The sequence below is a fragment of the Aphis gossypii genome, chromosome X (genome assembly GCF_020184175.1).
Source record: "Aphis gossypii isolate Hap1 chromosome X, ASM2018417v2, whole genome shotgun sequence".
NCBI classification, from domain to species: Eukaryota; Metazoa; Arthropoda; class Insecta; order Hemiptera; family Aphididae; genus Aphis; species Aphis gossypii.
The window spans coordinates 41,327,349-41,337,977 of NC_065533.1; the positions used below are offsets into that span (position 1 = coordinate 41,327,349).

Consider the following 10,629-nt stretch of genomic DNA (forward strand, 5'->3'; position numbering starts at 1 on the left):
ATTGTTTAATTCAATTAGTGATATAATTAAACAAAAATAATAATATAAGTACAGTGACGAAACAGCTGCCACATTCAAAAACTCCAAAGAAACGTGATTCCTGTAGAATAAAATATAAAATTATATAAGTAAAATATTATAGTTATAATTTGAATTAACTATATGATGTTAGTGAGTATAATGAGGTATAATGAGTAGTGACTTGTACATCATTTTATTGCATTATATTTCTTTTGCATCTATCTTATAAAAAAATTCTTACAAAGCAATTACATTTTTAAAATATTTATCTTACTCTTATTTATTGTTAAATATTTAAAATAATAATTACAAAAGTTAAAATAATAAATATAATAAAAGATACAACAAATAAATTGTCAAACTGTATAAACCAAAATTCACACATTATGGTTGTTGTGTCCTTAACTGAAACAGGTTTTTTTTTCATATCATCGAAAAGTTCCCATTGACGACCATTGCTTCTTTTTACATAATATGCTATATATAGTGCCCAATTGAAGTCCTTAAACCACTCTTACCACGATGAAAACAGACAGCACCACGAAGTTCATAATTCGTTGTTCCGTGAATCAATAACTTTTAATAAATTTGCTGCCTCACTGCTTCAGCAAAAGTAGCTGAAATAGTTGGTTACCGAGCCAGTGAAAGTAGTAGCCGTATGTATAATAATTTAAAAATTTATAAATAATAGCTGACCCGGCCACGCGTTGCTGTGGCTAAAGTTTTTGTTATATTACATTAAGAGGAACAATAAGAGAACATCAGTCACGGAGTCCACTATGTTTTTTCACACAGATGGTATTTGTAAAAAAATATGGTGATCTCCTTATTTGACTTTCTACTACTATAACCCTTTAGTACAATTAAATTATTTACTAACAAAGACGAAAATGTTGATGTTGGTATACATAAAATATGTTGGTATATATTTAATTTTATAACAAATATAAGTATATTACAGTATAATACAGTAAATAACATGTGACGCTTAAACTCATGAATGAGATAGGCAAGGCAGACAGTCTTAAACTTTTAAACATTAATATCTATTTTTTTGAATTATAAATACTTTCAATTTCAATTTAATTTAACACCAATCGGTGCACAATGTTTTTGGTTAACCTGTCTTTAGCTAACACAAATAGATTCACGTGAACACGCAACATATAGTTGCCCATGAGAAAAACATGGATTTTCCAAATCTAAACCACAATTGGACATTGTTGACCTTGAGATTTATTTATAGACATGGCGAAAGCTAAACGAATTGGAAACTGTAGCCTTTTGAAGGGTATGGTAGAATCTGATGGTATCATCGTAATACGTGGCAACAGGACCACTTTTCCTTTAAACTTCCAAGACAAAATGGTTGCTTCAAGAATGTTTCCGGTGATCTTTTTGATGACCAAACGCGTACCGTTACATAATTGAGGTGGATTCAAATTACGGAGGAGAATAATAGGGGAACCAATCTTTAATCGAAGATTATGTGGTGGCATTCCAGGGATATCTAATGAATTTAAAAATTCAATCGGAAAATTTACACTTTCATTTTTATCAACAACAGTATCGATTGATTTAAAAGACATCAGATCGCCTGGTAACAACTGTTGTATCTGGAGGTTAATTTCGTCAACATCAACGTTTTTTGCTGCCAAAATCGCCCGTTGACTAAGCCATTCATGATTCAAATAATTATTCTGTATATCCGGGAAAATACTCTGAATCAATTCATTTTTATCCTGAACAACAGTGCAAAAATTGTCTGGTAGTTTAATGCATTGCGTATTTGGTTGCAGTTCTATTTTACCGTTCCCAATATCCAATAGTTGTTCGGAAAATATTTGTGCTGATGGATCATTTTGCAATTGTACTCGCATATTTATGGTCAATCGAAGTGTTTCAACACTTCGCCATAAGAATGATTGTTTCAAACATGCATTAATCTCATCCGCGAAAGTAGAGCGAGGTATAACCGGTAAAGTCTACCGGAAGTCACCAGAAAAAAGTAAGATAGCACCACCGAAAAGTTTATTATTGCTGTTTAAATCTTGCATAGTTCTGTTTAATGCTTCAAGTGAATATTTGTGTGCCATTGTGCACTCATCCCAAATTATTATAGAACTCTTCCGCAACACTGCAGCTATTCCATTATTCTTTTTGATGTTACACATTGCATCTGGTTTATTATGAACGTCCAATGGCAGCTTGAATGTTGAATATGCTGTTCGCCCACCATCCAGTAAAGTAGCCGCAATGCCTGACGATGCTACTGCTAATGCGATTTTTTGTTGCGACCGTATTTTGGCAAGAATCAACGATATTAAAAATGTCTTACCGGTTCCACCGGGTGCATCCAAGAAAAAAAAACCGCCTTGTTCAGCAGCAACAGCCAGCATAATCCGATCATAAATAATTTTTTGTTCTGCTGTCAGTAATGGTTCACTGTTCATGATAATTGTTGCTATACTCCATGGTCATATTGATTTTCTCATTCTTTGAGCTGCATTTCTTGTTTCGATTTGTTCTGGTAATTGCTGAGCTCTTTCAACACGTTTGCGTCGTGACCCTTTGCTGCTCGCGTTGTTGAGGTTAGATTTTTTCGGTGACATGTTATCATAGCACATTGAAAATAAATAAATAAAATAAAATAAAATAAATTGAAGTTATTGTTCCTGTGCTCCTACTGTGGCTATGGTAACGTACCTTTTGTGTACAATCATACAAATTTATTAAAAAGTTAATTAAAATATTTAATGTATTAAAAAATTTGAAATAAAAACTATCCTATCTTTTAAGTTGGACCAAATTACACGCGTTGTAAAAAATTTCATCAAAATCGGTTAAGTGGTTTAGGAGTCCATTGAGGACAAACATTGTGACACGAGATTTATATATATTAAGATATATTATTTATAATGATAATTTATTTATTATTAGGACAAGGTGGTATCAAAATATATCAAACTACCATGTGAAGATGAATTAAAAAATTTTATAGAATGCGCAAAAGCTAATAGCAAAGATCTAAATAAATGCAAATATGCATTAAAACAACTAACTGATTGTTATAATCAAAAAGGTATAAGCTAATAACCGTAATTATTAATTATGTATTAATTACCGTAGTTATTAATTTATAATAGTTAACTGTGGGATTTACATTAATTGTTGTTTTTATTTTCAGATTTATAGCATGATTACCTAACTAGTGGGGTGTGCTAGTTGAAAATTGCTGCTATCACTTATCGAAGAATTGGATTCAGATAGTATACCTCGCCGCTAATATTAATAATAAAATTTTTATTGAAAAATTCTTTCAATTTCTACTTTCACTGTCTCGGTAACAACTATTTCAGCTAATTTTTGTGCAAGTTAGTTGGTGGATGACATTGGTAATAAATTTGAATGCAGTGGGCCTAAAAAATTAATAAAATTGTTATTAACACAAACAAATAATTATTTATAATGAAAATAGTCGTTTATTTATTATTAATAGCAACGATTGATAACAGTTTTATTTCAGCCATATATATAATATATAATAATATATAATATAATATAATATATATTATTGATATATTATTATAGTATCAAACTATTAAATAATATGTTAAAAATACTTTAAATAAACCTAGACTCAGTCAATTTACTATATTCTGAACTTTCTGTTGATAATGTTACTTATGTTAGTAATGTAAACTTTTTATGTGCTAATTTCTTGAGTGATAAAGTTTTTCTTAGACCATTTGTATACCATTGTGGGAAAGAGGAGGTTTTAAAGTGGCAATTAGGTACAAATTCAATGACTGATTTATGCAATGCATCGTAAAAGGCGTGTACCGCGGAGTTAAGACCGAGAGGTATAATTGTAGAATCCCAATCAAATGATGCAATAAAATATCTGATATTGGTGTAGTTAGCTTTACGAAAGTTAAAAAATGAGTGATCACGTTCACAGTAGCTTATAAGTTATAGAGAGATATAATGCTGGGTGATACAAATCAATAGGTACAATCGGTTCATCAGACTTCTCAACTACCAAAGAAGATATGTTACTAAAAACTAAATCTAGGAGAAAACTGGTTTTGTTAAGAATATTATTACTCTAGAAAAAAGAAGAAAAAAAGTGAGATGCAAAAGTTTCTGGAATACAGTGAGCACTTATTGGCGTTCAATAAAAGTAAACTAACCTATTCACGTCATTTTCCCAAATGATCCCCGGCAAGTTGTAGTCTCCACAAAAAATATAAATATGATTGGGGAATTGACGGATAATTGATTCAACGGATTTAATGTATGAATCGTAGATGAATGGAGAAGAAGAAGGAGGAATATAAACTCCACTAACAATAATTTTCAATGAACCAGTAGAGATACGCACAAAAAGTTGTTCAACATTTGATTCTAAAATAGAAATTGGATATGAAGTTAAGCCTTTACGTACGCCAATGAGAATACCACCACCCTTTAGAGAAGTATTGGTAAAGTTACTTCTGTCACATCTATAAATAATATAATTAACAAGGCCTAATTCACAATCAGAAATACAATCATTTAACCAAGTTTCGGTAAGAACAATAAAATCATAATTAATAGCAGACACATTACATTTAAAGTTAGTAAGTTTAGACCTGATCCCGCGACAGTTTTTGTAGATACCAGTTAGTGGGCCGTGGTAGACAGGAGTTTTTGGTTTTACTTGGATGCTGACTGATGCTGGATATCTAAGTTTTTTGAAGCGTTGAAGCTTTGGAAGCCCGTTGTGAAATAGAATTCTCAGTCCAACCTCACCGTTTTTTGTCCTGCTATCAAAGCTCTTCATGACAAGAGCGCAAAAGTCTCCGTTCCAAGGCGGTTTTGTCTTTTGTTAATTTAAATCTTTGAGGGAAAAGCGTGCCAGAACGTTTAACCTTTATATACTCACTGAACAGGCACAAGGCCAACTCTTTAGTGTCGAAGATTATTTTTAGAGGGCGAGTAGAATCAGTACGATTTTTACCAAGTCTAATAAACTTGGAAGAAGATGTAATTGGATCCCCTAAAGATCCGAGGATTTTCTTAACTTTTGACTTGTCATGAGTAACACGCTCGGGGATTGACGAAGAAGAAGATTCTACAATGCCATACACAATCAGGTTTGTCGAGCAACGCTTACGTTCAAATTGCTCATGCATAACTTGTGAAACAACTTCATGCGACTGAATCGAGGAAGTAGTACTTTCAAGAATAACCATTTTTCCCTTAAGCTCTTCCAATTCATTTTTGAGTGATTAGTAATTTCGGTGATTAGAGAGGAAACTTGCTTTAAATTATTTTTAAGTTCCACAAACTGGGTGGTTTGCGAGTCAGAGAGTTTTTCATGTGAATCTAGTACTTCATTTTTAAAAGACACTAGCACCTTCAATAGGTCCTCATTAGATGTATTAGAGGACAATTTACTACCAACACCATACCCAGAAGAGGAAGCTTTGTTTTTTTGTACACATTTTACGGGAGTATCTTGTCTATTAGCCATGATATACTGAAGAGGTGTACGAACAAAATAAGCAAATAATTACTGCGACACGCTGTTGTAGTAAGCTGACGTAGGTACGAAAAGCCTATAGTGCAAAAGATCAAAACAAAACATCACGCCACCGGAATAAGGCCACTCATCGGGCCTTCTCATTGGTAAACACCGTTCTAGATTATTGTAGCAGTTTTCTTTGACGTCAATCATCCTTTCCTAATCAGGGCTTGTCTCCATATAAATAGGAGCCATTTCCAAGCTCTGATGGGAGTTAGTTAGGAGAAGTCTAACACACAACGTCTCACCCATGCTTACCCGAAGCCTCTAGGGAGACGTTTTCACAACACTTATTCTCCGGTAGAATACTATTCTGTCGAAAAACTTCTAGTTATAATAAATACATTAATTAATTTGATACAGTTCAATAAACAGTTGTAACTTAACGTTTATACCTAAATCTATAAAGTCTTAATATTTATTATATACATCTTTTCAAACCTCTTCCACTCCAAGTAGCAGCGAACGTGTACTCGTCGTAAAAGAAGCGTGTACCAACCCAGCGGTGAGAGCGACGGGTTATTACACTGTATATAGAATGATTCCGCACGCAGTGTATACGGTATGTAATGCACCGATTGTATTATAGCTGTATGACTGCGGCCACGATTTAAGATATATCTTAAATCGTGGCTGCGGCACTATTATAGCCGGGTCGATAAAATTATCTAATCGGTATGATTTAAAATTAGATTACTGCTTACCACTGCGAGCAGACCTAATTATTAGGCGGCGTGATAGCGTAATCGGCCCGACCTTCGTACCGATAGAAATAATAGGTTTGAGTGGTTTGACTTACGCGTTTTCAGCAGTGGTGTGTTTTATACAGCAAACTCCAAAACTGTCTTCGTGGAAATAATTTTGGGCCCAAAAACTCGGGAGCGATATTATCAATTTATACACGACAATTATACTATTTTGAATGTTAAATTTCAGTGAACCGACAATTTTACTGTTATTTATAAATAGTAGTCAGGTAACTAGGGAAAAATAGTTAAACAATAATAATTATAATTATTAAGTATAGATTTATTATATTATGTATACATTTATTTTAAAGAGAAGGGGGATATAGTGTTTAACTACACAGTTAATGTGCATGTACCGAACTTAATTTTTCAATTTATTAGAGCATAGGTTTGAACTTATAACGTTATATTAAGTTCATTTTAGACAAAAGGTTGTTCTTGATTAGAATAAATAAAGTTGTTGAATTAGGTGGATAGGTAGTAATAATTGAAGTTAATAGGTACCTATTAATTATTTTGAGAAAAATATTATTTAGTTTTGGTAGATATTGTATTATGATTTATAAAATATATAAAATTAAGGGTTGGGATTTAAAAGAAAAGTTATTAGTACCTATAACTAAATAACATAATGTCAATGAGAAATAATTAAAGGATTATTTTTGTTTCTTTGTATTATGTAAATAATAGTATTTATGATCAATGTAGAATATACTATATATATTATATATTATATTATAATTAATATTAAATAATTAGTATTATTAAATATTTTAATAATTAAAAAAATTATAATTATATTAATTAATTAATTTTAAATTATAATTTTTTAATTATTATTATTAAATATTTTTATATTTTTTAATATTATTATTATTATATATTATATATATATATATTATATATATGTATTTTTTTTCAATTTTGAACCAACGACGCCATGTGAACTGCTTTTGCATTGCTTCCGTGGCACAGTATCTATGTATCTATATTATCTAAACTAGAGAGCCTATATAATAATATATAATATATACAAGCTGACCCCGTGCACTTCGTTGCCCGTTAAAAATGCAAATTCTATAAAATATGATTCTAATTTTGATTAATTTGTTATTTACTATTCGGTTTAACGGTGTTCAAAACTTAGACATTTTCATTGACTGTTTTGATTCTCAAAAATCTTGTGAAAGCACCACTTTAATATGCGAATTTTGTAAAATGCTTTCTTATTACACACTAAATTTGTGATACGATTTTACGAAAGTACCGTGTAAATTGTAAGCATCGATCTATCATTGTTCAGGCTCTACGTTTATCAGTCAGTGAGTTTGCTTACCGTTGCCGTGAGACTCTCTTATGATTATGAGAGCAGTATATTATCATGTATATTATCAACCCGCGAGATGTGTATAAGAAGTTTATAATTTCTAACACTTAAGTTTCAAAGTTATATCATTTTATTTTTTTTTACTACAGTGGGTAAAATACAATAATGTGCCATCTCGTGGTTTTTGTATTGTTGCCTGTTGGTAAAACAATAAAACTTAGTATAACTTGCTATGTTAGTCTATTGCTGTGAATTTGAAATTTACTGTGGACATTGACTTATTTCGCTAATTCTTTTTTTTTGTTGATATGGTTTTAACAAAATATAACAACAGATCTGTAACTATTATATTCAATCAAAATCAATAGCGACATTAATATAGTTTATTTTCTTGCTGAACTGCAGTGACAGTTATACATTGTCTTATACATTTTTGTCTCCATTTTTATATATATAGATTTTTAATTTCTTTTTTACTATGACAACGATTTTAGTTTGTATGTCTATTTGCTTGCATTATTAAAAACAACATTGCTATAAAATTTTAAATAAATTATTTATTTTATTTAAATGGTTGCCATTGACTACCAAAAATAATTTAGTTTACTATTTGCTGGACAGATATATACTAATATGGTTTTAACAAAATATAACATCAGGTCTATAACTATTATATTCAATCATAATCAATAGCGACCTTAATATAGTTTATTTTCTTGCTGAACTGCAGTGACAGTTGTTGTTGTTTTTTTACACCCAGATTCCGAACTTTTTTGGTGTATTTTCCTAAAATTGTATTACATAAGCACATTCTCCTGCGACCAATAGGAGCGAATCATCAGTTCCAGAATATTATCGGCGCTCGCCACATATTATTAATAATACATATTGAAAAAACTATTCTATATTTTAAGTTGGACCATATTATAAATGGTTACCAAATTTTATCAAAATCCGTTCAGTAGTTTCGGAGTTTATCGCGAACATACATCGTGACACGAAATTTTTATATATATATAGATTAAATAGGCTCTCTAATCTAAACTATTAACTGTAGTAGTGCGTGAGTACCATCGATAATAAATATTAGTTACTTCGATAATATTTATATATTATTATTTAATGATTTTAATTGTATTTATAAAATAAATATGTGTTAGATACATTCAATAAATAACTGTTTAATGTTAATTTTATAATGTTATACTTATACTTAAAACTTAAATACTGGGGTTTAAAATACATAAATTTCAAATAACTGAAAATATCAGAGTACAAATAATAAACGATTGAGTATCATGGAGTCACTAGATAAAAAAATTGTATTATTATAAGATACATTTAAATTGATGACTGCATATTATATTAAATCATATAATTTACAATTGATATAAAGAACATTATTTTTGATTATTTGGTGTCCACAATCCATCGACTCTCATTGACGTAAATATATCGGGTCAAGGACAAATTGAGATCATATTTATTAAAAAGGATCCAAGTATATTATTTATAAGCTTTTAAGTGAGAAAAAAATATTAAATGAAATGCAGCAGTTCTATTCAATTCCTTATATTAAAGTACTATAGGTACAGTTTAATTATACAATTTATTGAATTCAATTTGACGAATACAATATATTATTGTAATATAATATTGTACTTTAAAATAAATAAAATAATTTAACAGTACTTACTATACACTTATACATTATTTGTTATTATTTATTCACTATATTTTAAGAAAGTTAACGGGAGTGTAAAAAGAGAAATTCTCGCTGTATTGTTAGTTTTCAATTAGTGCTTTCAAAAGATACCTATATAAATAAAAAGACGGGCTTCATCACTTCATCATACCCATTACTTATCTACAATACTCAAAACTTCCCTCCAACTCAAATGAAAAAGGCGATACAATTTTAAAAATGAAAAAAAAAGATACCAATTGCTTTTTTGATAAGAATAATGGTTGAATTAAAGAGGTTGAAAATATGAAAAAATCGTAAGATAATCTTAAAGTTATAATTGAGTGTTATCTTCTGTTGCTCTAAAGTCTAGACCAGCAGCGTACCCAACACTTTTTTCTCTTAGTGCCCTTTTTTTGGATCAAATTCAGCCGCAGTACCTTGCTGTGGATATCATGAAAGATAGATTAAAAAAAAAAAATCTATATATTTTTAATTATTTATTATGAGCCGTAGACCATGGTAGTATGGTACCCCTAGTGCACCGCAGTGCACACTTTGTAAGCCGCTGCTTTTGCTGGCATTTTTTTAAGATTACACAGGATTACAGGACACATTCAATTTTAAAAATTAGAATTTTTTAGTAAATCACAAATAAATATTTCAATCAAGTCAATAAACAAAAAAAAATATTTTAAAATTAATAATTTATCTGTAGGCTCAAATCGATTAAAGTTTATATAATTATAAGTATTGATGAGACTGTAAATAATAACCTATATAACCTTTAAAGGAGTTCAATATTATAGCCATTTTTCTAAGTGCATGCATAGGGATCTTATAAATGTGTGAGTAGTAAGTGACCATTATAGATTTATAGGTATAGGGTATGTGATTAAAACACAAGAGATAAGTAAAGCGCTCTCACACTCGCACGTAATAATTAGTCACCACCGCGGTATTTCGCTTGAAAATAATATATTTTATAATATGCTAATTTGTATCTATTTATAGTAGAAAAAAATCCTATCAATAGACCTAATGATGAGATAAGATTTTTGATAACTGTTTTGAAAAATTTTTTTTAATATTATGTCTTATATAAATTAATCAGGCTAAATTTTAAGATTTTTGATTTAAATTTCAAGTTAATCGTTATTTAAAATTTATGAAATTTTAAATATTTGAACCGAATTTATAGAGGTTGGAGAACGAAGTTTGATCGATCTTTATTAAGTGTAATAAACAATTCATATCAGTGTTTAAGATTATGATCGTA

At 29.9% G+C, this 10,629-nt stretch overlaps 1 protein-coding gene across 2 annotated transcripts; it reads right to left on the reverse strand.

The window, feature by feature from the left end:
* Positions 1–269: 269 nt before the first annotated feature.
* Positions 270–6,840, reverse strand: LOC126552833 (ATP-dependent DNA helicase pif1-like). Of its 2 annotated transcripts, none has more exons than XR_007606278.1 (2): positions 6,390–6,840; positions 270–638 (listed from the first exon to the last, which is right to left on the reverse strand). XR_007606278.1 is itself a non-coding variant. In XM_050207867.1 (2 exons), the coding sequence occupies exon 2, from the start codon at positions 1,899–1,901 to the stop codon at positions 1,224–1,226; it is 678 nt and encodes a 225-aa protein (XP_050063824.1). In that variant the 5' UTR covers positions 1,902–3,440; positions 6,390–6,840; the 3' UTR covers positions 270–1,223. The 2 variants fall into 2 exon arrangements, 1 of the variants encoding a protein (XP_050063824.1); XM_050207867.1 differs by having other exon boundaries at positions 270–3,440.
* Between the last annotated feature and the right edge of the window lie 3,789 nt (positions 6,841–10,629).

Bases quoted from the DNA above. Each gene is read 5' to 3' on its own strand.
- LOC126552833 (XM_050207867.1), bottom strand. From the start codon at position 1,901: ATGCGAGTACAATTGCAAAATGATCCATCAGCACAAATATTTTCCGAA.